The sequence below is a fragment of the Oncorhynchus kisutch genome, linkage group LG24 (assembly GCF_002021735.2).
Source record: "Oncorhynchus kisutch isolate 150728-3 linkage group LG24, Okis_V2, whole genome shotgun sequence".
Lineage (NCBI taxonomy): Eukaryota > Metazoa > Chordata > Actinopteri > Salmoniformes > Salmonidae > Oncorhynchus > Oncorhynchus kisutch.
Window position 1 is genome coordinate 16,565,612 of NC_034197.2, and position 26,695 is coordinate 16,592,306.

The following is a 26,695-nucleotide window of genomic DNA, read 5'->3' on the forward strand; positions in this document are numbered from 1 at the left end:
ACGCAAATGTATTGTGTTTCTTATCTGATCATCTATAAACTCGTTTTTGTTTTCTTCCATTCACATAAAGAATGGTATTTACCATTTTGATACAGTAGGATAATGATAAATTAAAACGTTGTATGCTATTAGTTACACGTTTTTCAAAATGAGGGAGGAACAATGAACATGTATGGCTAATGGTGGTTTATTTTCTGTTAAATGACAAACCTGAGTCCCCAATTAAAGCAAAAAAAGCCCATGGATGGATGGAATCCGTACGATTATTTTGTTGAAAGAAAAAACACTGATGCCGATATTGATAATAAAACAACAATGGCACAACCAAGACTAAATCAACGATATGATAAAGCCGGTTAATGTATCACTCCCAAAGATGCGTGAATGAACCCGTATACTTTTCCCCCCGCACAGTTCAAAGAATACTCGCATATCGATTATTGTCACATCGTAACCTGACAATCTTACCTTCGGTTTGGGCGTTTCCTTGTATTTCAGCTGGTTGGTTTCTTGATTCTAAAATAGGTCTCCCCTGGCATATTGGAACCCCATTCAATGCATGCCTCTTTCGTTTTCAGCAGAGGAGAGAGTCGGTGAGCTGTATCGCTGTCCACTATTCGTAGCCTTCTCCAGTATTCGTGCACGCTTGCATTCATCCACGCTCACCACGCCTTCGCCCCGCGGGCATTTACGTGACAGGGGCTTCTAGCGCTCGCTCTCCTCTTAGCTACTGCCACTGTACTGAACTGTACACACAATGGGTCACAATCTGCTCATTGCTGGTGATAAACGTTCGTGTTTTAGACATGATGCAGACCTATTCGTAATACATATTTTGTGTTTTACCCTGGTATTATTATGGAAACCTATCAGGCCTATCAGGGTGTTAAAAATTATAATAATTGTAAGCAATGGACATTGTGTAAATTAATGCATTTCCATGTGACATGTACCCCACCTGCAGAAATCAGTCAGAAATGAATAAGATTGAACAAAAGTGACATACAAAAGCTTCTCAATATTGCAGAAAATATCACATTTAAGTGTGAACCTGAGGTCGTTTGTGAAGTGGTATTGATATAAGATGCTGTCAAGAAAAAACAGATATAATCTATTCATCTCACTGTCTATTTTGAACAAATGCAACTGAACATTTGAGAGCTGAACTGGATTGAATCCTATGACTGACATTTACAATAAGGTCAATGGAGAAGATTATTGGTGTATATTTCATATGATCAGGACTGCTCCTGCTCCTTAAATATTTATTGTTGCCTTAACACAGGTAAAACACATGCAGCTACTGTATGGTATATAACCAAGCTACAGGGAAGGATTCATGATTCATAAGGACACAGCGAAAGAAACAATGGCCTATAACTTCGCTGTTTATGAACGATAGCACAATTGAAATGTTCTCCTAAATAATATTTACAAACAGTTGTCTTGTTTGAAAATGTTGTGCTGAACATATTCTGCAAGTTAATTGTAACTAGCCTAGATAATTTTTCAAGCTGCTGATTGATGAACCAAGACGCTGGTTTGTTACCATTCTCTCCCAGCCTACTGTAAACGATTTACCCTGGGGACACCCATCCCCTAGTGCCCCTCCAACCCTCATCCCATCCCCCCATCCCCCCCTCTAGGGTCTCTGTCATCAGACATGAATAAGCATCTCATTAGCATTCCCCAAAACCATCTGTCCTCTGGATATCTCCTTCTCACTGCCAAGATCCAACCATCTGAGTTGTTTAGATATTTATGCTGCTTAAACTATACAAACAGATTGCAGTTTAGTTTATGTTTTTTGGGGGGATAGCCCTATAAACACCCTGTGAACGGCCCTGTGCAGTTTCCTGTGTTTTATATACAGTACCAGTCAAAAGTTTGGACACACCTACTCATTCAAGGGTTTTTCTTTATTTTTTTACTATTTTCTATATTGTAGAATAAGACATCACAATTATACAATAACACATATTAAATCATGTAGTAACCAAACAAGTGTTAAACAAATCTATATATTTTATATTTGAGATTCTTCAAAGTAGCCACCTTTTGCCTTGATGACAGCTTTGCACACTCTTGGCATTCTCTCAACCAGCTTCATGATGTAGTCACCTGGAATGCATTTCAATTAACAGGTGTGCCTTGTTAAAAGTTCATATGCTGGATTTCTTTCCTTCTTAATATGTTTGAGCCATTCAGTTGTGTTGTGACAAGGTAGGGGTGGTATACAGAAGTTAGCCTTATTTGGTAAAAGACCAAGTCCATATTATGGTAAGAACAGCTCAAATAAGCAAAGATAAATGACAGTCCATCATTACTTTAAGACATGAAGGTCAGTCAATACGGAACGTTTCAAGAACTTTGAACATTTCTTCAAGTGCAGTCACAAAAACCTTCAAGTGCTATGATGAAACTGGGTCTCATGAGGACTGCCACAGAAAAGGAAGACCCAGAGTTACTTCTGCTGCAGAGGATAAGGTCATTAGTTACCAATCTCAGAAATTGCAGCCCAAATAAGTGCTTCACAGAGTTCAAGTAACAGACACATCTCAACATCAACTGTTCAGAGGAGACTGTGTCAATCAGGCCTTCACTGGCAAGTTGCTGCACAGAAACCACTACTAAAGTACACCAATAATAAGAGGAGACTTGCTTGGGCAAACACGAGCAATGGACATTAGACGAGTGGAAATCTGTCCTTTGGTGTGATGAGTCCAAACTTGCGATTTTTGGTTCCAACCACTGTGTCTTTGTGAGACGCAGAGAAGGTGAACGGATAATCTCCACATGTGTGGTTCACATTGTGAAGCATGGAAGAGGTGGTGTGATGGTGTGGGGTTGCTTTTTCTGGTGACACTGTCAGTGATTTATCTAGAATTCAAGGCACACTTAACCAGCATGGCTATCACAGCATTCTGCAGCAATACGCCATCCCCTCTGGTTGACGTTTAGTGGGACTATCATTTGTTTTTCAACAGGACAATGACCCAACACACCTCTAGGCTGTGTAGGGGCTATTTGACCAAGAAGGAGAGTGATGGAGTGCTGCATCAGTTGACCTGGCCTCCACAATCACCCGACCTCAACCCCAAATATATGTTGATTTTGTTTAACACTTTTTGGTTACTACATGATTCCATATGTGTTATTTCATAGTTTTGATATCTTCACTATTATTCTACAATGTATAAAATAGTAAAAATAAGGAAAAACCCTTGAGTGAGTAGATGTGTCCAAACTTTTGACTGGTACTCTATTTATTTGACAGTTTTAATTGAAAACAATCACAGTAAGCTAAAAACGTATGCAATGGACTTTTAACTGTATTAGTAGGGTTGTTCCACGAAATGAGTGCCTTTTGGTGGTGCAACTTGCTGAACAAGTTCACCTTATTTTAACATTCTGTCATGGAGAGCACATGTTCTACTTAATAAAAAAGCATGTTTTCCCATCTCAAGAGGTGAAATAAAAACAAATACTATAGTAAGTGCCTATTAAGTGCCAAACAAAGACACAGAGTTGACCATAACAAGGTTGACCATAACAAGGTTGACTATAACAGTGTTGATGATTTCATCTTAAATCAGCCATGAATCCCCGTATCTCAGGTGGAATGGAAACTTGTTGTGTGCAACAGGGTGGATTAAAATGGAATGCAAGCTTCACAAAAATGTTTTATTGTTAAAACATTTCTTTTGAAAACATTATTTGAAAATGATTTATTTCAACATATTAAATGAGAGTTCAGCTCACATAACAGGATTGCTTTTTATTACAGGTTTTTATGAACTTCAAATTAATCACTAATCACATAAAATATATATTAATCTTCAGAAATGACTTTGTCAAAGCAACAAAATAACTTGGGCTTTAAAATGATGGTGAAAACGATACATGTCAAAATGCAGCATTTTGGCACTTTAGCAAGTCTTTATTTATGTAAGAAATCTGATTTACTTAATTGTCCATGTGATCTATATTAAATTGTACTTCATTTAATATAACAGGATTTTAAAATTCAATATTGGTGCACAATTTCTAGTTACAATGTCAAAAGGATGCAAAAGGGACCAATTTTGTGTAATTACCCAGTACCTTAGTGAAATGGTTTATCCAATAAGAATATAGGCAAGACTATAGGAAACTTTAGGCAAAATCAACAAAGTACTTTACTGACTTAGACCAATGCATCAATAGAGCTTGCATCAATTTAGGGTGGTTACACTGAAATTGTTGGAGCATGACACATCCTTGAACTGAATGTGTTTATATAGTGTAGTAGTCTGCCACAGATACTGTGACAGTATCTAGGCTGCATAGGAAATTGTCATAGAAAGCACCTATAAGGTAGTGCAAAGGTAGGTCAAGGAGGACAGCATTCCCACAAAGACCTGAGCATGTGCACGAGACAGTGAGCAGAACGTAATTCATTAGAGATTACATGATTTTATAGAAATAGAATAGAAAGGAATAGAAATCAACAGTGTAGAATATATTTATTATAATGATACATACGCAGAGGCTTTTTAGAGAAGGTTTAATGTTGACAGGTGTGCCTTGCTTCCTTTCCTAGAAACATTTATTTTTATCTTTATTTGCATGGTGAAATGTAGGTCTTTTCGCCAGGTGAGCAGGATGACACAAATGCAAATATTGAACTTGCAATTCTTGCATGCGCTGTCACGAATGGTGTCGCCTGCAGGCTCAATGAGGATGTTGATTTTCCTTGCTTTACACTGCCGCCCAGTGGAGAAGAAATTACTTTAAAACGGACAGGGGCAGATTGTAAGTCACAAATAGGAGAGACCCCTGTGGTGATCATGGCTATTACTTTCACGGTACGGTATGTAATGTAATGTAACACTAGGCTATCGTAAATCCGAACTGGTTGTAAAATTAAAGATCATGTTCACAGCTATTGCTAGTGTGCGGTAGGGTGATAGCTCAGAGGATAAGAACAAATATCTACCGAATAAATATCATACCTACATTTGTAGATAGAACAGATTTTCTCAATGTTATTCTGCTTACGACCATCAAAAAACAGGAGATAAAAAATGACATTAAATTAAAACATGATCAACATTGGATACGTGCTATTAACATGGCTGTGTAGTATCTTATATTTAGGAATAGTCCACTCATCTGATGGTTTTCAATGTGATTTGTACATGGCAGTTGTGTAATTACAGTGTGGGTATACAATGCTGCACAATAGGCTTTATTTTGTGTTGTAACACTGTAGCCTAGCTGCCTATTGTAGTGAGAAAAGTAAGCTTTGTGTGACAATTATGGAAATGTGTTTAGGATTTTATTTTATGAACCGATATTGATATTTGTAAATGTAAACTATGCATACAGAATGCAATATGGCCAGCCCCGGGATTTGACCTATTCAGCAGATTTGAGGGTAAAATGTGGTAAAAGCCCATCAGATGTTGGACCAATGAAAAAGCTGCTGACATTGACAGATCATAACACAAACTTGCGGGCTACGGTATCATGGTGCTTGTAGTTCTCTATCCCATACACTCCTATTTCTACGGCCCCTATTCCCTACTCTACAGAACTACATGTTTTTTTTGCGCTGTTTGCTCGCTGGCTCTTGGAGCAAGACGGGTTTGCGATTTCAGTGGCTTGTACTGCGAGTGTTTTAGAGAGGTGGCCATACCATCGTTCGTTTCTTTATAATTTGTTATTGTCAAGAGTTGACAGTGGCAAGTATGCAAGCAGAATCCGGAATAGTTCCTGACTTCGAGGTTGGAGAAGAGTTTCAAGAGGAACCAAAAACGTATTACGAATTGAAGAGTCAGCCCTTGAAAAAAAACAGGTCAGTGCTTTGGCTGTGTGCACAGTTATTTCCTCCGGTAAAGAGGAATTTGTTTTCCCAGCGTTGTTTTCAAAAGTTTTAAATAGTCAATCATTGAAATTATGTTTTGGGGGTTGTTATAATAATTACGTTATTTCCAATTGACGCGCTTTTAAGGATGGCATCCTATATGCAGTCGGTCCTATCCTGTTGAGTACATTCTAGGAGGGATTTGTTTGCCTCCCATTCCGTATGGCTCTTTTATTGCACAGTTAGTTATGCAACACTTGGGTGTTGTCTTGTCAACATGCAACTTCAAATATTAGCCTGTGAAGAATAGCCTCCTATACAGTTTGTTCATGGATTTTGAACAGTCTGACTAGGGATTAGACTATGATGTCTTCTTCATACTAGTGTTGAGCTTGGTGATACCACTTCCATCGTTATTTACAACATAAATATTAGGCTACTATATGTATAGTCTAAATGCATTTTCTTTTGGAAGAAATATATGTAATGCATTGTAAATGTAGTTACAATGTCAAGGTAGAATGGCATCTTAAATGGTGTTGTACAGTATTTCACACATGTTAAAATATGTGTCACATTTCACTGGTGCATCACTCATCAGTTTGTGCATCAGCTGTAGGCCTATTAGGAGAGAATTATGAACATGATAAATATCAATAGAGACCTAGTAAGAAAACTTCTTATAGATTCTAAAAGATCCTAAAATATTGTAGCCATGTTACTTCCCAATAAAGCTTATGTAACCACATAAGGGAAAATGGATAGATACTTTCCTAAGCAGTTGACAAATAACTTATTAGAGCGCTATTTGTATCCATATTGTGTCCTATGTCCCCAGCGCCGAACAAAGAACAGGGAGCTGAGTCAGGTCTGCTCTCTGGACATGACCTTATACCCCTCTGCTGCCTGGGGTCCAGGCCTCAGCTGAATTGTTGTCACTTTGGTTATGTCTCTCTTTGTAAGATCAGACGGAACAAATAACTGGAACTTTTCTATTCTCAAGACTTCTACATTTAACGTTATTCTTTATACCATAATCTTGCCTTCTGTGTAATGGCATAGTGTATGGGAATGTCTTACATTTAGCAGTGGTCTAAAACGCCTGTCAATGCATGCCTATTGCCAGGAAGTTGTTTAAAGCAATATTGTCTCTTTGCGTCTGGTAATTCTGTATCATTTCCTTATTGTCCTAAGTGGTGGAGACATGTGACCTTTCTGCTAAACAGAGGTTCCCCAGATAGAAGGGTGGTGTATGTCTGAAACACTGTCTGAACATGACAGTGCTCTTCTGTGTCTAGAGTTCTTATAGCATTCTTGTGGTGGACCCAATCTATTTTTTGCATTCTGGATCTTGGCATTTTGTCAGCAATTTGTTGGATATTTTTCCAGTTTCATTGTTGTGGAGTTTTTATTTTTCCAAAACTTCTGTGGAGAGAGAGAGAGAGAGAGAGAGAGAGAGAGACTAACCTAATTCATAATTTTAAACTCGTTTCTTCATTAGTAAATTTCATTACATTGTTATAAGCTGAATGGTATTTTTGTGCCCTCATCGCAGCAGTTGCATTCTTAGTATAACTAAACAGGTCTAGCTTTGAGTTGTGATTTAATGTCAGTTTTTGTGACTTTTTTGTGTCTCCAAAATTACCTGACATGCATTAATTAATTTCATTTTCTTCTTTTCCTGTGAGAATGCCCTACTAAAAGCAGTGCATGGCTTTGCAACAATGACAGAAAGCCAAACATTGTGTATAGAAATGTTGACCATGCTTATCCTCACATACACTTGTGGTTATGACACTCACAGCCCACTGGTTCATTCGTTTGACTGATGCGGTACACCCTAACAACTACAGTAAAGCAAGGACAAAGCTTAGGCATAGATTTACCGGCATGATAGGCCTAAAGTTCAGTGTTTCTAAATTTGAAATCATACGGTGATAACATCATGAATTATCTTGCTTTTATTGACATTTAGTTTGTTTTCTTGCTGTCTCAGAAAGCTTTTGGCACAAGCAGCCGAACGAACCCCTGCAGACTCAAATCCAGACTGTGTGTGCTTGATATAGACTTGAGACAGACTGTGAAACTTGTCTTCTATGCAGTGTAAATTAGCGATGTAAATTTAGCAATGTATATGACACCTTCAATGCAAAGCGGGCCTGGTGTTGTTTGTTGCTGAGATATTTAGCAGGGCAACCCATGGAGCCAGCTGCACATGTTAGAGATTATAATTAGACTGTCATTATTCTGCAAATTTCTTGAAAGGATTTGTTCATGTCTCAGTTTTCATTTGCAGCATAGCTTCCGCTAGGCCCAAAGTCAGGACTACACGATTTGTTGGGCCCCAGCACTAAATAATGAAATGGACATATGAAAATAAAATTGATATACATTTTGGAGAGATATTTCATGTCATGACATTATGAATGGAATAGTATGTAACGTCACTGGTGTCCAATCGTCACCTACTGTACCTGTCGCACTGTCTTTCATCCGTCGCAGATGTGGAGAAGAGGTGAGGTGTCAATGCAGCATTAAACCTCTGTCAAAGCATCTGTCAAAGTCACATTGTCAATGTTTTTCCATTCTGGATCTTCCCGTTTGTGTGATATGATGACTACAGTAATTGAGCGGTTAAGGATGCACCATTCATGCACTCAAACACTACCTACATGACTATATGACGCTTTCAAGGAGCAGAGATGTCCCTAAGAGTTGTCCTCCAATGGTCATGCACTCCATGCACTCCCAAACTCAAAGGCTCCCTCCAAGCCTCATTACATAAACAGAAAATGCATATAATGTAAAAGTTCCCTCAAGGGCATCAAATGGCAAAAGCAGAGAAATGTACAGAAAGTACATACTGTATTCCATTATGATGGATGTTTTTTCATGAGCATCCAGTATCCATTGCTGGTTTCAATGTGGCCTCTATAAGAAGGGGATTGTGGCTCAGAGTCTCAGGAAGCTTTCTGTTCTGTGGAGTCCGAACCAGAGATGCCAGATGCTCACATAAACAAAATACTGCATTGCATTGCTTTTAGGTTCTATGTTTTTACATGAGCATCGGCATCCAGTGCGGGCGTCAATGCAGCCTCTGAAACATGGTGATTAAGGGACAGTCAAGGTCTCAGGGAGCGCTCTGTTCTGTTCCATATCGTGCCAAAGAGGGCAGGCTAGGACCAGGGTGTTCCTCTCCTGATCCAGGATGGGGATCCGATTGCGTCTGAGTGACAGACCGGTGCTGGAGTGGAGTGAGATACTACCCAACCCAATGGTTACGTAATCACTCTGACTGCATCCTTACTCCCACTTTGGCTCTAAACAAATTCACTGGAAAACGACCATGTTCATTTCATTTCTCTATCATTCCAGTTGAATCTGACAGTCAGAATAAACAGATGTAAGACTGACAAATAATGTTCTTTATCAGTCTGACTCCTCTTCCAGGACACAGGGATAAACCCATGACCTTCTGTATCCTTTCATGACAATAGATAATCAAAGGAGTAAAACCACAATGTTCCAGTCTGCATCATCTATATTTGTGACCATCAGGCTCAGGCGGATGTGGTCCGTTATTTTTCCTCGAGTGGGGGGGGATAAGGATGGAGTCATATTTTCAGGCAACTGTCTGTGTACAGGAACTGCGAGTCATTTTTCACCATTCACCCATTTCCAAATGAAGACATACTGTACAGTATGGTAGCTAACATATTTTAGAATAGAGAACACTTTGATGCTGTCAGGATCATTTGAAGAGTGTCTGTAATAAGGCGTGACTTATCGCACATTATAAACTGAGTGGTTTGAGCCCTGAATTCTGATTGGCTGAAAGCCATGGTATATCAGATCATATACCACGGCTATGACAACAAATGTAGTTTTACTGCTCTAATTACATTGGTAACCAGTTTATAATAGTAATAAGGCACCTTGGGAGTGTGTGGTATATGGCCAATATACCACGGCTATATTGGCCAGGCACTCCGTGTTGTGTCGCACAAAAGAACAGCACTTAGCTGTGGCATATTGGCCATATACCACATCTCCCCGGGCCTTATTGCTTATTTATAGCCACCCACCATTCTGTACACAGCAGCAGTAACATTAAAGTAATACAATGATCATCTGAATGTAGTTGTTGTTTTCTGTTGTCCTTGAGAGTGCCGTCCTAGTCATAGCACCCAGAGAGGGGAAGGCGAGCAGGACTAGAGTAGGGTAGTAGGCCATACTACTGTAAACAAGTGACAAGACTCATGAAAGGCATGAAACCTAATTACAGACATAGGACCCGGCAAGTTCAAATGATCCCAACCTGCCCTTCCTGTCCCATAACTACGACAACAAAGAACCCCATTATCAGTAGTAATATTTATCAACTCGCTGTTTTGTTTTCCTGACAATTTGTACATCAACTTTATTTATCTGTAACTGTAGTACTCTTTTGACTTGTCTTACTTAACCAAAGCACTGTATACAAGTGCATAGACTTTCCTTTGCTGTGAGTGTTCTTCACAGTTATGTCAAGGTCAGTTTTATCAGTTTTGAATATGTCCTTACTGTAGTCAGTGTTTTTGTGTACAGTACCCTTTAGCCAGTCTGTACATTGGAACTGCAGACCTTGTCATTTATGTCAGAGATTTGTATAGTAGTGGAATGGATTCCACAAACAGAGAAATATGTACTGGCTAGAGGCAGCAGGCGGCAGTATTTGGTATTTTATTAGGATCCCCCATTAGCAGTTTCGATTGCAGCAGCTACTCTTCCTGGGGTCCACACAAAACATGAAGCATTACATAATACAGAACATTAATAGATAAGAACAGCTCAAGGATAGCGTTACATCAGTGTTCTGAACAGTGGGCAGGCTTGGAGTAACGGATTACACACAACTGTTTACAAAAAAACTGTAATCTGTTACCAGCTTAAAAAATACTGACACCTTTTGTCTTCTCAAATACATTCAAATCAAAATTGAAAAAAGGCGCAAATGTACATTTTGTTTCTGTCTGACCACAAGTCCGAGACCATTATGATGACTCACCAAATGAGTTTTATGGGTTGCGGTAAAAGAGCAGGAATATGTTTTTGTAAACTGCAGTCTTCCAATGGTGCGACTGCTGTCGGCGTCAAAGATTATACAACCAACCTAAATAAACGCTTAGAGGTAAGGACGACAGCTGTGGTGTAGCCTACTAGTGATACTGATATAATTTAGGTCCATTATTGATATCTGCATAGCAATTATGTGAATCACGCTGCTGCTCTCTCAATTATTCACTCCTTACGGATTGTGATTGTTTGTGGATGGCTGTTCACCAATGTATAGGTGTATTTTAACCCAATAATGGTTGAATTGAGGAAGTGTAGGCTAAGCTGCCTGTCAATCATTGTTTTTGCAACCTGTGCACAGCCAGAGAAAAATGTGGTCCTGCAACAGCTGCATAGTGTGGATCACAGCCTAGATAATACAAGTTTGAGGGAGCACCTCCCTTGTAAACTCTTCCATGGTAATGTACTTCACGTACATGTATAAAATTTAAATAAAACAGAAATATCACATTTACATACCCTTAACTCAGTACTTTGTTGAAGCACCTTTGGCAGCGATCCATGATGCTGCCACCACCGTGCTTCACCGTAGGGATGGTGCCAGGTTTTCTCCAGACATGGCTCTTGGCATTCAGGCCAAAGAGTTCAATCTTGGTTTCATTAGCAGAGAATCTTGTTAATCATGGTCTGAGAGTCTTTTGGTGCCTTTTGGCAAACTCAAAGCGGGCTGTCATGTGACTTTTACTGAGGAGCAGCTTCCGTCTGGCCATTTTACCATAAAGGCCTGATTAGTGCTGCAGAACCTAAAATTTAAATAAAACAGAAATATCACATTTACATACCCTTAACTCAGTACTTTGTTGAAGCACCTTTGGCAGCGATCCATGATGCTGCCACCACCGTGCTTCACCGTAGGGATGGTGCCAGGTTTTCTCCAGACATGGCTCTTGGCATTCAGGCCAAAGAGTTCAATCTTGGTTTCATTAGCAGAGAATCTTGTTAATCATGGTCTGAGAGTCTTTTGGTGCCTTTTGGCAAACTCAAAGCGGGCTGTCATGTGACTTTTACTGAGGAGCAGCTTCCGTCTGGCCATTTTACCATAAAGGCCTGATTAGTGCTGCAGAACCTTCTGGAAGGTTCTCCCGTCTCCACAGTGGAATTCTCAAGCTCTGTTAGAGTGATCATCGGGTTCTTGGTGTCACGAACCGGCTCAAAGCCCGGAACAAAAGGGAGACAACGTGGAGATAAGGAGTAACAAAATATATATTTATTAAATAAGTAACTAAGTATAATATACAATGGTGTGTGTAATTAGTAGTGTAAGTGAGTGTTTTGCATGCATGAATGTGATAATGCAGGGTGTTGAAAGATGCTAAAGCAAACAACCAAAAAACCACCAAGATACACAACAAAATCTATAAAGGTGTCTGCATGGAGAGAGTCTCCTCCATGAATGGGGAAGTGGTGTATTTATCCTGGGAGACACCGGGCCCAGGTGTTTCCCATGTAGCTGACGACCCTCCCAACTCCGCCCACCAGCATCCTAATAAGGAAACAACAAAGAGAGAATACGGCAGACAGAGTGGGAGTGTCGTCACATTGGTCACCTCCCTGACCAAGGCCCTTCTCCCCCGATTGCTCAGTTTGGCCGGGCGGGAAGCTCTAGGAAGTTTCTTGGTGGTTCCAAACTTCTTCCACTTAAGAATGATGGAGGCCACTGTGTTCTTGGGGACTTTCAATGCTGCAGACATTTTTCGGTACCCTTCCCCAGATCTGTGCCTCAACACAATCCTGTCTCAGAGCTCAACGGACAATTCCTTCAACCTCATGGCTTTGTTTTTGCTCTGACATGCACTGTCAATTGTGGGACCTTAATATAGGCAATTTCGAGTCTCATAGCAAAGGGTCTGAATACTTATGTAAATAAGGTATTTCTGTTTTTTATTTTGTATACATTTGCAAAAACTGTTTTTGCTTTGTCATTATGGGGTATTGGGTGTAGATTGCTGAGGATTTTCTATTTATTTAATCCATTTTAGAATAAGACTGTAACGTAACAAGTCAAGGGTTCTGAATACTTTCCGAAGGCACTGTACAGTCAAAAACAAGTTTAATTTAAGAAGACCTACTTAATTGTAATTAGTTCTGATTTATAAAATAAAAAATAAAAAAATAAAAAGTCCTAATGCTTAATGGACACAAACTTGCACACTTTAGACTTCAACAGCTGCAAATGATTGAGATATAAAAATGTCACCCATAGAGATCCTATTCAATTAATTAAGTATTTTAACTGCCAATTCTATGGTGTCACTAACAGGCAAATAGCACTTTTCGGCAGGTAGTGCTCAAAGCGATGCCAGTCCTCTTTTTGAAACCATGTTTTGAAGCAATGAGCTCAGCCAGTCCTCCATGACAAAAACATAAACAACAGAGTAGGCCTGAGCCATGTATTTAGAAATATAAATACACTACCGTTCAAAAGTTTGGGGTCACTTAGAAATGTCCTTGTTTTTAAAAAAAAGCAAACTTTTCTCTCCATTAAAATAACATCAAATTGATCAGAAGTACATTGTCGACATTGTTAATGATGTTAATGACTATTGTAGCTGGAAATGGCAGATTGTTTATGGAATATCTACATCGACTTACAGAGGCCCATTATCAGCAACCATCACTCCTGTGTTTCAATCGCACGTTGTGTTAGCTAATCCAAGTTTATAATTTTAAAATGCGAATTAATCATTAGAAAACCCTTTTGCAATTATGTTAGCACAGCTGAAAACTTTTGTTCTGATTAAAGAAGCAATACAACTGACCTTCTTTAGACTAGTTGAGTATCTGGACCATCAGTATTTGTGGGTTCGATTACAGGCTCAAAATGTCCAAAAACTCGTCAGTATATTCTTGTTCTGAGAAATGAAGGCTATTCCATGCAAGAAATGCCAAGAAACTGAAGATCTTGTACAACGCTGTGTACTACTCCCTTCACAGAACAGTGCAAACTGGCCCTAACCAGAATAGAAAGAGGAGTGGGAGGCCCCGGTGCACAACTGAGCAAGAGGACAAGTACATTAGAGTGTCTAGTTTGAGAATCAGACACCTTACAAGTCCTCAACTGGCAGCTTCATTAAATAGTACCTGCAAAACACCAGTCTCAACGTCAACATTGAAGAGATGACTATTTTGCCCATCTGAATCTTTTCTTTTTATTGGCCAGTCTGAGGTATGGCTTTTTCTTTGCAACTCTGCCTAGAAGGCCAGCATCCTGGAGTCGCCTCTTCACTGTTGACGTTGAGACTGTTGTTTTGGGGGGTACTATTTGATGAATCTGCCAGTTGAGGACTTGTGAGGTGTCTGTTCAGGGTCCTGTTGGTTCAGGGTCCTGTTGGTTAGACTTGGTGCACTGGTACCGCTTGCCGTGCGGTAGCAGAGAGAACAGTCTATGGCTTGGGTGGCTGGAGTCTGACAACTTTTGTCTTCCTCTGACACTGCCTGATATATTCCATTTATGGCCTGCGACGTAAACTCTATCATTGATTTATCGTGCAGTAGATGTCATTCAATTGGTAATATTCATTTTTGTCTTCTTCTAATGCCTCTTAAGGGGAAACAAATCTAAACGTAACTGAAAGTCATCACATTACTGAGTTTGGGTAATCCAAAAGTGATGTTACTGATTACAGTTTTCGACAGGTAATTGTAACAGATTACATTTAGAAGGTAACCTACCCATCCCTGGCAGTGGGGGTTGGGTAGGTGGAGGTTCTGAGCAGAACAGTGTGCAGTAGTGCAGCCAAGCATGTCATTAGTGCTGCTCTACCTTCACCTCCAGCAGGGAGACTGTGTATAACACCTGATCCCAACCAGGAACCAAGGCACCTGCATACTGCAGACACTGGGCTCTGTGTGTCTCAGAAGACACACACTTACACATAGACACACGTTAACACTTCACAAATACTGCTGCTACTCTATTTATTATATATCCTGATTACCTAGTCACTTTTACCCCTACACTAACCACTGGTGAGTAGCTGCACCTCCATGCTGTTATGTGCATTTGTGTGTGTGTGTGTTAGGAAGAGTGAGAAGGTATATGCGTGTACAGGGTGAAGTGTGCATTTGCACTATAAATATAACATGTCTATGGATATTTAATAGTACTCTCTTTAGGCAGTTACAATAAGTTTATATGATTGGTTGTTTGTTGCTCTGGGTGTTCTTTGGATGGATTTGATTTTGGACAGATAGGTTGGAAGCTTTTGCATTGGAATTCAAGGAATGTATGTGCAATTTAGAAAAAAGTAGCACTGCACCAAATACCCTATTTTCAGACTCCTAATTATCCTTACACCTCTGAAGACTCTAGCCACTTCCGTACCAGACGGAAGAACTTGGTGTTTTATCTCTGCCGACAGTTGGAGAAGGGGAACCATGGGGTGCTAACGACACTCAGTGGAGACTAGAGATCCTGACTGCCAAACACCCAGTAAAAAGTCCTGAAAAAACAAATAGAAGAATTGCACGCTCTAACAGCGCAATACACAGTGATGAAAAACAAAACAATGTGAAGTCTTTAATCAAAATAAATAAGTCATAAAGGTAAAAATAAGAGGGTCAAATGTTCTTTGAGTTTGTGTCTGTATTTAACAGTGGGTGAGTGAATACAATTGTATTTGACACATGCTTCGTAAACAACAGGTGTAGACTAGCAGTGAAATGCTTTCTTACAGGTCCTTTTCCAACACTGCAGAGTTAAAGAAATTGTGACACAAGGAGTAAATACACAGTGAACAACAATAATATGTAAAAATAACATGCCTATAGACAGGGAGTGCCAATAGCGGGTCAATGTGCAGGTGTATGAGGTAATTGAGGTAGCTATGCACATATACACTACATGGCCAAAGGTATGTGGACACCTGCTAGTCGAACATCCCATTTCCAAAATCATAGGCATTAATATGGAGTTGGTCCCCCCATTTGCTGCTATAACAGCCACCACTCTTCTGGGAAGGATTTCCACTAGATGTTGGAACATTGCTGCAGGGACTTGCTTCCATTCAGCCACAAGAGCATTAGTGAGGTCAGGCACTGATGTTGGGTGATTAGGCCTGACTCGCAATCGGCGTTACAATTCATCCCAAAGATGTTCAATGGGGTTGAGGTCAGGGCTCTGTGCAGACTAGTCAAGTTCTTCCACACTGATCTCAACAAATAATTTCGGTATGGACCTCGCTCTGTGCACGGGCAATTGTTATGCTGAAACAGGAAAAGGCCTTCCCCAAAATGTGACCACAACATTGGAAGCATAAAATTGTTTAGAATGTCATTGTATGCTGTAGCGTTAAGATTTCCCTTCACTGGAACTAAGGGGCCTAGCCCGAACAATGAAAAACAGCCCCAGACCATTATTCCTCCTCCACAAAATTTTTCAGTTGGCACTCTGCGTTTGGGCAGGTAGCGTTGTCCTGGAATCCACCAAACCCAGATTCGTCCGTCGGACTGCCAGATGGTGAAGCGTGATTCATCACTCCAGAGAACACCTTTGTAGGGCTCCAGAGTCCAATGGTGGCGAGCTTTACACCCCTCCAGCCAACGCTAGGCATTGCGCATGGTGATCTTAGGCTTGTGTGCGGCTGCTCGGCTGTGGAAACCCATTTCATGAAGCTCCCGACGAACAGTTCTTGTGCTGACGTTGCTTCCAGAGGCAGTTTGGAAATCGGTAGTGAGTGTTGTAACCGAGGACATTTTTTTACGTGCTTCAGCACTCAGCGGTTCCGTTCTGTGAACTTCGGTGGCCTACCACTTTGCCGCTGAGCCGTTGTTTCTCCTAGACGTTTCCACTCCACAAGAACAGCACTTACAGTTGATCGGGGTGGCTCTAGCAGGGCAACAATTTGGCTAACTGGCCTGTTGGAAAGGTGGCATTCTATGACAGTGCCACGTTGAAAGTCACTGAGCTCTTCAATAAGGCCATTCTACTGCCAATGTTTATCTATGGAGGTTGCATGGCTGTGTGCTTGATTTTATACACCTGTCAGCACCCGGTGTGGCTGAAATCGACGAAATCCACTTATTTGAAGGGCTGTCCACATACTTTTGGCCATGTAGTGTAGGGGTAAGGTAACTAGGCAACAAGATAGATAATAGACAGCAGCTGCAGCGTATATGGTGAGTGAAAGCGTGTGTGAGTGGCTTCAGTATGCATGTGTGTTGTTGGTGTTGGTGTGCGAGTGTTCAAGAGAGTTAGTGCAAAAAAGGGTCAATTCAGGTAGTCTGGGTAGCCATTTGATAAGCTGTTTAGCACTCTTGTTCAGTAATCTTATGGCTGTTCCGGGTCCTGTTGGTTCTAGACTTGGTGCACTGGTACCGCTGGTCGTGCGGTAGCAGACAGAACAGTCTATGACTTGGGTGGCTGGAGTCTGACAACTTTTTGGGCCTTCCTCTGACACTGCCTGATATAGTCCTGGATGGCAGGGAGCTCGGCCCCAGTGATGTACTGTGTGCCTTACCAAAGGGTGATGCAGCCAGTCAAGATGCTCTCAATTGTGCCGCTGTAGGCCTGCATCCCACTGCTGGCTTGCCTCTAAAGCTAAGCAGTGTTGGTCCTGATCTGTCCCTGGATGGGAGACTAGATGCTGCTGAAAGTGGTGTAGGAGGGCCAGTAGGAGGCACTCTTTCCTCTGGTCTAAAAAAAGATTCCAATGTGCCAGGGCAGTGATTGGGGACATTGCCCTGTGTATGGTGCTGTCTTTCAGATGGGACGTTAAACAGGTGTCCTGACACTCTATGGTCACTAAAGATCACAGGTCACTTATCATTAGAGTAGGGGTGTTAACCCTGGTGGCCTGGCTAAATTCCCAATCTGGCCCTCATACTATCATGGCCACCTAATCATCTTCAGCTTCCAATTGGCTAATTCATCCCCCCTCCTCACTCCTGTAATTATTTCCCAGGTTGTTGCTGTAAATGAGAATGTTTTCTCAGTCAACTTCTCTGGTAAAATACATTTTAAAAGACATTTGAAGATCTGAGGGCCCATGCCAAATCTTTTCAGCCTCCTGAGGTAGAAGAGGTGTTGTCGTGCCCTCTTCACAACTGTGTGGGTGTGTGTGGACCATGTTAATTCCTTAGTGATTTCGACACAAGGAACTTTGCAGGTGATTGTCTGTGGTCTATTGCACATTCAGTTGTTCTGGGTAGGTCTGCAGTGGAGGTGGACGACTGCTCTGGTTTTTGTTCTGACGGAGCATTTTCTCCCCATATATGCACGCTGGCATGACCTTCCAGAGCCGACTAATCAAGACTAGTCAAGCTCTGTTTTAATTCTGACTTCTCAGTGCTGAACTTCTACTTCTTATCATTTAAAGATATTCTGACTTAAAGTACATGTACACACTCGGAAACAGGCCATTTTACACAGTGTATGCTACTGTTGCCAGAATGCACTAAATGTTTTGGTGTATTGTCCTTTGTTTGGAACTCATGTGTTATTATACTGATATGCAAATACAACGTTTGAAAGATATTCATTCAGCCACGATTGAAGGACAATTAGAAGTTGACTAGAGAAATACTTTTGTATATGAAAACCAAACGTGTTTTGGCTAATAGCATTGTTTATTATGTTTGCAGACAGAATAGAAATTACATCGATATGCTAACGTGTTGTTTATTGTGTCTTTATTATCACTCTAGGTTTTTTAACAGGTGTTAGTATTGTTATAGAGCTGTTATTGTGCCATTGTCCATTAAGGTGTGCGAGGGTGGGCTGCAACCTCCTCTCCTAGCCATTGAACCACCTCTAGTCCAGGAGCTTGCTCTCTCTCTCTCGCTCTCTCTCTCTCTCTCTCTCTCTCTCTCTCTCTCTCTCTCTCTCTCTCTCTCTCTCTCTCTCTCTCTCAAAAACCTCTCAGCCAGGGGGTGTGGCTATGCAAGACTGTGCAGCCATTGTGTTTCCTGATACACATGCACAGAGAGGAGGTGTGTGCACACAATAGTGGAAAGTTAAACCAGACAACGGGTCTTTTTATGGTTTTCAGTATTCTGCTTAGAAACAACTGGGCAAAAAGCCATCTGGCAGTCGGTTAATGTGTTAGTGGGGGCAGACCCTACACACACAGTGGTCACTGGTTGTAATCTTGAGCCTGCCTCAATACAACTATGTAAGATGGTAAGATTCATGGTTATAAAACGTTTTTGGGATGCAGTGCAAAAGTTGAGAATCAAGTTTTACTGATCTTTGTGTCTTCTTAATGCTTGTTAGGGGATTTCCAACATTCACTTGATAAAGGGGCATAGCAGCGCCACAGATCACTATCATTTAGAGATCCCAAAATATAATGTGCGGATGAAAAGCATCCACCACTGGAAACATTAGGGTCTTGTTTAAGTCAGTCATGAGGTCTCCCGGTCACAGTTTTTCAAGGAGATGATTCGCTTGCCCCAGACATGCCATAATCAGTTTGTAAAAATGGGGAACAGACACAGACTGTATTTCCTTCATGTCCGAGACCTCAGATGTAGATACTGCATTAACCTCTCTCAGTGTAGTTACAGTGTAGAAAATGGGGAACATACACAGACTGTATTTCCTCCATGTCCGAGACCTCAGATGTAGATACTGCATTAATCTCTCTCAGTGTAGTTACAGTGTAGTTACAGTGTAGAAAATGGGGAACAGACACAGACCGTATTTCCTCCATGTCCGAGACCTCAGATGTAGATACTGCATTAACCTCTCTCAGTGTAGTTACAGTGTAGAAAATGGCTTTTTGTAGCAGGCTTCTTCAGGTCTATTAACCTTTTTGGGCCTAACATTATTGCATTCATTATTGCATTCTTGCATTCTTTGGTGTGTAAGAAAATTGCATTATTGCATTCTTTGGTGTGTAAGAAAATTGGTCAGATATAAAAACACCTATGAATGTATCTTTCAGTTTACGAGGGGTTGACATGTTAGCTTATACAAAGTAAAGAGGAATGGTGGTATGTCTAGAGCGCAGTGCGGAGGGATGGCTTTGACCAAGGCTGCGTTTGACTGGACTGGCTAATTAGTCCGATTACTGCACAGCTGGATTGGCAAGACTTTTTGCTGAGGTTTTCATCAAAAGGATCACTCACTCTGGGAAGGCTCCATCCCGGCAGCTTCTGCTCCAGCACACCCTCTCTATTTTGGGCCTGCAGCAGGATTCTGTCTGGAGAACAGCAAGTGTCTAAATTTGAAAACACATTGAGAACTGAAACTGTGTGTGAAGAAAAGTTCCCCTTTCTGTGATAGTCATTGTTTTAATCCAAGTATAGGATTTTGGCTACATTTAGACACTATTCAGACTAGGATTTAGGCTTTAGCCTACACATACAGTATGTGTCATTTGTTATGCTCCAGGGACATGTGTGTCACAGTCACTTGTTTAGTGGGGAGGGAGGGTGGCTGTGAATGAAGGAGGGCTATGATCAGTGATGTAGAAGGGTGAGATAATCAGTTAACACATTGACAAGAAGAGGAAGAAAACACACCTACAGCTCAGCAGATGTTCCATCCATTATAACTACCTTGCTCTTCGGCCCTACAACACAACACAGAATACACTACTAGTCCACATCTGTTTATGACATGAGATGCCTTCTACTGTGTGTGTGTGTGTGTGTGTGTGTGTGTGTGTGTGTGTGTGTGTGTGTGTGTGTGTGTGTGTGTGTGTGTGTGTGTGTGTGTGTGTGTGTGTGAGAGAGAGTTAACATGGTGTCCTTTCAGCCTGTGAGATGGTGAGATGCTAACCTGCTTAGGGATCTAGCTGTCTGCGTGACATGTGATACGGTAGGCCTAGGATGAGCACGATCCATTGAAAGGAAGTCAAATCTCATAATTGGTTAGCATGCACGTCGATGGATACTAATACATAGGAGAGAGAGAGATGAGACCAGCAGCACATGCCAGAGAAAATAATGAAGTCAATGTGAAGAGGGTATCGGTGCAGTTCAGTTGAGAGAGAGCGAATGAGAGAGAGCGAACGAGAGAGAGCGAACGAGAGAGTTGGAGAAAGTGAAAAAAGCAGCGCTGGCCAAGTGTTTGAAGTGTATATCTGTAGGCCAAACATCTGAAGAGGACAAGATTGCAAACATGGCACTGTATTGCCTGCTTGAACTTAACAAAAGATGTTAGGTCTCTCTAGGCACTGTAGGTAGAAGTGCAATATGTGCCATGTAAGAAAGCGAACGTTTAAGTTCCTTGCTCAGAACAAGTGAAAGCTGGTGGTTCCTTTTAACATGAGTCTTCAATATTCCCAGGTAAGAAGTTTTAGGTTGTAGTTATTATAGGAATTATAGGACTATTTCTCTCTATACCATTTGTATTTCATTAACCTTTGACTATTGGCTATTCTTATAGGCACTTTAGTATTGCCAGTGTAACAGTATATCTTCCATCCCTCTCCTCTCTCCCACCTGTGCTTGAAGCAGCGTTACCCATGCAGAGCAAGGGGAACAACCACTCCAAGTCTCAGAGCGAGTGACGTTTGAAACACTATTAGCGCGCATCCCGCTAACTAGCTAGCCATTTCACATCGGTTACACCAGCCTAATCTCGGGAGTTGATAGGCTTGAAGTCATAAACGGCTGCTGGCAAACGCACGAAAGTGCAGTTTGAATGAATGCTTACGAGCCTGCTGGTGCCTACCATCGCTCAGTCAGACTGCTCTATCAAATCATTGACTTAGTTATAACATGATAACACACAGAAATACGAGCCTTAGGTCATTAATATGGTCGAATCCGGAAACTATCATCTCCAAAACAAGACGTTTATTCTTTCAGTGAAATACGGAACCGTTCCGTATTTTATCTAATGGGTGGCATCCATAAGTCTAAATATTGCTGTTACATTGCACAACCTTCAATGTTATGTCATAATTACGTAAAATCCTGGCAAATTAGGCGGCCCAAACTGTTGCATATACACTGACTCTGCTTGCAATGAACGCAAGAGAAGTGACATAATTTCACCTGGCTAATATTGCCTGCTAACCTGGATTTCTTTTAGCTAAATATGCAAGTTTAAAAATATATACTTCTGTGTATTGATTTTTAAAAAGGCATTGATGTTTATGGTTAGGTACTAGAGGTCGACATATTATGATTTTTCAACGCCGAAACCGATTTATTGGAGGACCAAAAAAAAGCCTATACTGATTAATCGGCCGATTTTTTAAATGTATATATACTGTATATATACACACATTTTTGTAATAATGACAATTGCAACAATACTGAATGGACAATGAACACTTTTATTTTAACTTAAAATAATACATACATGTATTATGGGCTTTTGGATGGGTGTTCTTAAGGTGATTCCACAGGTTGGTGGTATTTTTTGATTTAGCCGTTGCTGACCACATACATACATCTTTATCACAAATAAGACACCTTGCTTTCCCTGGTGCCAATTCCATGTAATAGTCCCACACTGCTCTGCTTTTCTCTGCCAACTGTAAAACACACACACAGCTCTGAAGTGACAATGATACTGAAGAGTCTGCTTAGGGGACAAATACTCTCAACTGTTTGAATAAAAATAGAGTTTAAGTTTTCTGTGACGAATGTTAAAAACAAAAACTGTCATTTCTATATGCAGGAAATCCTATTTTAATAATGGACATGGTAAGAATTGACTACCAAAGTGCGAGTCATAATTCCCATGACACCTTCTAGCAAAATCTGAAAAGCGGTTCCTTCATTCATTTATTCCATAAGATATTTTTAGATTCACTTAAAATAAGGTCTGTGTTTCGTGTAGGCTTACACCACCTTGCCAATTTTATAACTGTGTAGATATCCATAGGACAAGGTAACTCTGATCAATATTGGCTAAATATAAGCGAAGATCATTTTTTTTGTAGAGTGGATTTATGAAAATATTTTGACAAACGTTACCTTATCCTAGTCAGATTTACACGGGTATCAAAACGCTGAAGCGGTTTAAGCCTGCACCCTAACCTGTACGAAACACAGACCTTATTTGAAGTAGATCAAGACATTCTGTATGGAAGACATGAATGGTAAAATAACAAAGGAACCCCTTTCAAGTTCAGCCCCAAGTTATTACAGGAATTATAACGCGTCAACTATTTCTCTCTAAACCACATACTTTTAACTATTACGAGCCTGCTGCTGCCTACCACCCCTCAGTCAGACTGCTCTATCAAATATCAAATCATAGACTTAACTATAATAAACACAATGAAATATGAGCATTAGGTCAAATCCGGAAACTAGCACCTCGAAGACAAAACGTTAATTCTGTTCCGTATTTTATCTAACGGCTGGCATCCATGAGTCTGAATATTCCTGTTACATTGCACATCCTTCAATGTTATGTCATAATTCTGGCAAATTAGTTCGCAAAGAGCCAGGCAGCCCAAACTGTTGCATATACTCTGACTCTGTGTGCAATGAATGCAAGAGAAATTACACAATTTCACCTGGTTAATATTGCCTGCTAACCTGGATTTATTTTAGCTAAATATGCAAGTAAAAAAAATATATACTTGTGTATTGATTTTAAGAAAGACATTGATGTTTATGGTTAAGTACACATTGGTGCAACGACAGTCGTTGATTGTTTTTTATAAGATAAGTTTAATACTAGCTAGAAACTTACCGTGGCTTACTGCATTCGTGTAACAGGCGGGCTCCTCGTGAGGCAGGTGGTTAGAGCGTTGGACTAGTTAACTGTAAGGTTGCAAGATTGAATCCCTGAGCTGACAAGGTAAAAATCTGTCTTTCTGCCCCTGAACAAGGCAGTTAACCCACCGTTCCTAGGCCGTCATTGAAAATAAGAATGCGTTCTTAACTGACTTGCCTAGTTAAATAAAGATTAAATAAAGGTGTAAAAAAGAGTATGGTCAAACCTGGTCAAGAACTACAGGAAACGTATGATCTCTGTAATTACAAACAAAGGTTTCTGTACCAAATATTAAGTTCTGCTTTTCAGATGTATCAAATACTTATTTGATGCAATTATTACTTAAAAATCATACAATGTGATTTTCTGGAGTTTTGTTTTAGATTCCGTCTCTCACAGTTGAAGTGTACCTATGATAAAAAATTGCAGACCTCTACATGCTTATTAAGTAGGAAAACCTACAAAATCGGCAGTGTATCAAATACTTGTTCTCCCCACTGTATATGTTTTAATGGCTATGGATGGGATGGGCATTCTGCAATAATGGCTATGAAAACTAGAAATCGGCCATAATTAATTAATCGGTCGACCTCTAGTAACAAGCACATATCACAGATCTCAAATCTTTCGCCCTCTTCCTCTTTCACCTCCCCTATTCCCTCCATTCTCACCCCCACTCCTCCGCTTCTCCGCTACTTCCCTCATTGCAGAATGCCCATCCACGCTCCCCGTTTAGTGTGTAATTACTTTGAAGGTGACGGAAGCCCATACATTCTCCCCACATAACGGCATCGAGGCAATTTAGCTCCTAATTTATGGGCGAGGGGTTCAAAGTTTGAATAATATTAGTCTAATATCATGGCCCTGTCTGCCCTGTCTGCCCTGTCTTCCCTGTCTGCCCTGTCTGCCCTGTCTGCCCTGTCTGCCCTGTCTGCGCTGTCTGCCCTGTCTGCCCTGTCTGCGCTGTCTGCCCTGTCTGCCCTGTCTGCCCTGTCTGCCCTGTCTGCGCTGTCTGCGCTGTCTGCCCTGTCTGCCCTGTCTGCCCTGTCTGCCCTGTCTGCGCTGTCTGCCCTGTCTGCCCTGTCTGCGCTGCTGTGATAAATGGAGGCAGGATCAAGACATTGTGATTCTGAGCATGGCTAGATATTGGCATCAAACAACTTTATACTCCCACAACACAGTCCCTTATAGGGCTGGCCCCCACAACACAGTCCCTTATAGTGCTGGCCCCCACAACACAGTCCCTTATAGGGCTGGCCCCCACAACACAGTCCCTTATAGGGCTGGCCCCCACAACACAGTCCCTTATAGGGCTGGCCCCCACAACACAGTCCCTTATAGGGCTGGCCCCCACAACACAGTCCCTTATAGGGCTGGCCCCCACAACACAGTCCCTTATAGGGCTGGCCCCCACAACACAGTCCCTTATAGGGCTGGCCCCCACAACACAGTCCCTTATAGGGCTGGCCCCCACAACACAGTCCCTTATAGGGCCGGCCCCCACAACACAGTCCCTTATAGGGCCGGCCCCCACAACACAGTCCCTTATAGGGCCGGCCCCCACAACACAGTCCCTTATAGGGCCGGCCCCCACAACACAGTCCCTTATAGGGCCGGCCCCCACAACACAGTCCCTTATAGGGCCGGCCCCCACAACACAGTCCCTTATAGGGCCGGCCCCCACAACACAGTCCCTTATAGGGCCGGCCCCCACAACACAGTCCCTTATAGGGCCGGCCCCCACAACACAGTCCCTTTGGTTGGAGTCATTGAAACTCGTTTTTCAACCACTCCATACATTTCTTGTTAACAAACTATAGTTTTGGCAAGTCTGTTAGGACATTTACTTTGTGCATGATACAAGTAATTTTTCCAACAATTGTTTACAGACAGATTATTTCACTTATAATTCACTGTATCACAATTCCAGTGGGTAAGAAATGTACATACACTAAGTTGACTGTGCCTTTAAACAGCTTGGACAATTCCAGAAAATGATGTCATGGCTTTAGAAGCTTCTGATGGGCTAATTGACATCATTTGAGTCAATTGGAGGTGTACCTGTGGATGTATTTCAAGGCCTACCTTCAAACTCAGTGCCTCTTTGCTTGACATCATGGGAAAATCAAAAGAAATCAGCCAAGACCTCAGAAAGACCTGGTTCATCCTTGGGAGCAATTTACAAAGGCCTGAAGGTACCATGTTCATCTGTACAAACAATAGTACGCAAGTATAAACACCTTGGGACCAAGCAGCCATCATACCACTCAGGAAGGAGACGCGTTCTGTCTCCTAGAGATGAACGTACTTTGGTGTGAAAAGTGCAAATTAATCCCAGAACAACAGCAAAGGACCTTGTGAAGATGCTGGGGGAAACAGGTACAAAAGTATCTATATCCACAGTAAAACGAGTCCTATATAGACATAACCTGAAAGGCCGCTCAGCAAGGAAGAAGCCACTCTCCAAAACCGCCATAAAATAGCCAGACTACAGTTTGCAACTGCACATGGGGACAAAGATTGTACTTTTTGGAGAAATGTCCTTTGGTCTGATGAAACAAAAATAGAACTGTTTGGCCATAATGACCATCATTATGTTTGGAGGAAAAAGGGGGAGGCTAGCAAGCCGAAGAACACCATCCCAACCGTGAAGCATGGGTGTGGCAGCATCATGTTGTGGGGGTGCTTTGCTGCAGGAGGGACTGGTGCACTTCACAAAATAGATGACATCATGAGGCAGGAAAATTACATGGATATATTGAAGCAACATCTCAAGACATCGGTCAGGAAGTTAAAACTTGGTCGCAAATGACCCCAAGCGTACTTCCAAAGTTGTGGCAATTGTCTTAAGGACAACAAAGTCAAGGTATTGGAGTGTCCATCACAAAGCCCTGACCTCAATCCAACAGAATATTTGTGGGCAGAACTGAAAAAGTGTGTGCGAGCAAGGAGGCCGGCAAACCTGACTCAGTTACACCAGCTCTGTCAGGAGGAATGGGCCAAAATTCACCCAACTTATTGTGGAAAGCTTCCCAAAACGTTTGACCCAAGTTAAACCATTTTTAAAGGCAATGCTACCAAATACTAATTGAGGGTATGTAAAT

The 26,695-nt window shown here is 41.3% G+C and overlaps 2 protein-coding genes across 6 annotated transcripts in view; one reads left to right on the forward strand and one right to left on the reverse strand.

The window, feature by feature from the left end:
* LOC109868941 (FERM domain-containing protein 4B) overlaps positions 1-672 on the reverse strand; it is a 31,938-nt gene extending 31,266 nt beyond the window's left edge. The window contains exon 1 of one of the 2 annotated variants that reach the window (XM_031804283.1): positions 469-672. The gene's annotated coding sequence lies outside the window, so the exon portion shown is untranslated. The remainder of the gene's footprint in view (positions 1-468) is intronic. The other variant, XM_020458713.2, reaches the window with a different exon arrangement.
* A 4,923-nt stretch (positions 673-5,595) lies between these two features.
* Positions 5,596-26,695, forward strand: part of LOC109869107 (microphthalmia-associated transcription factor-like) — a 40,775-nt gene continuing 19,675 nt past the window's right edge. For 3 of the 4 annotated variants that reach the window (XM_020458952.2, XM_020458954.2, XM_020458956.2), the window contains exon 1: positions 5,602-5,839. In XM_020458952.2, coding sequence (XP_020314541.1) covers positions 5,733-5,839 — 107 coding nt within the window. In that variant the 5' untranslated portion in view covers positions 5,602-5,732. Of the gene's footprint in view, positions 5,840-26,695 lie in introns of all 4 variants that reach the window. The other variant, XM_020458953.2, reaches the window with a different exon arrangement.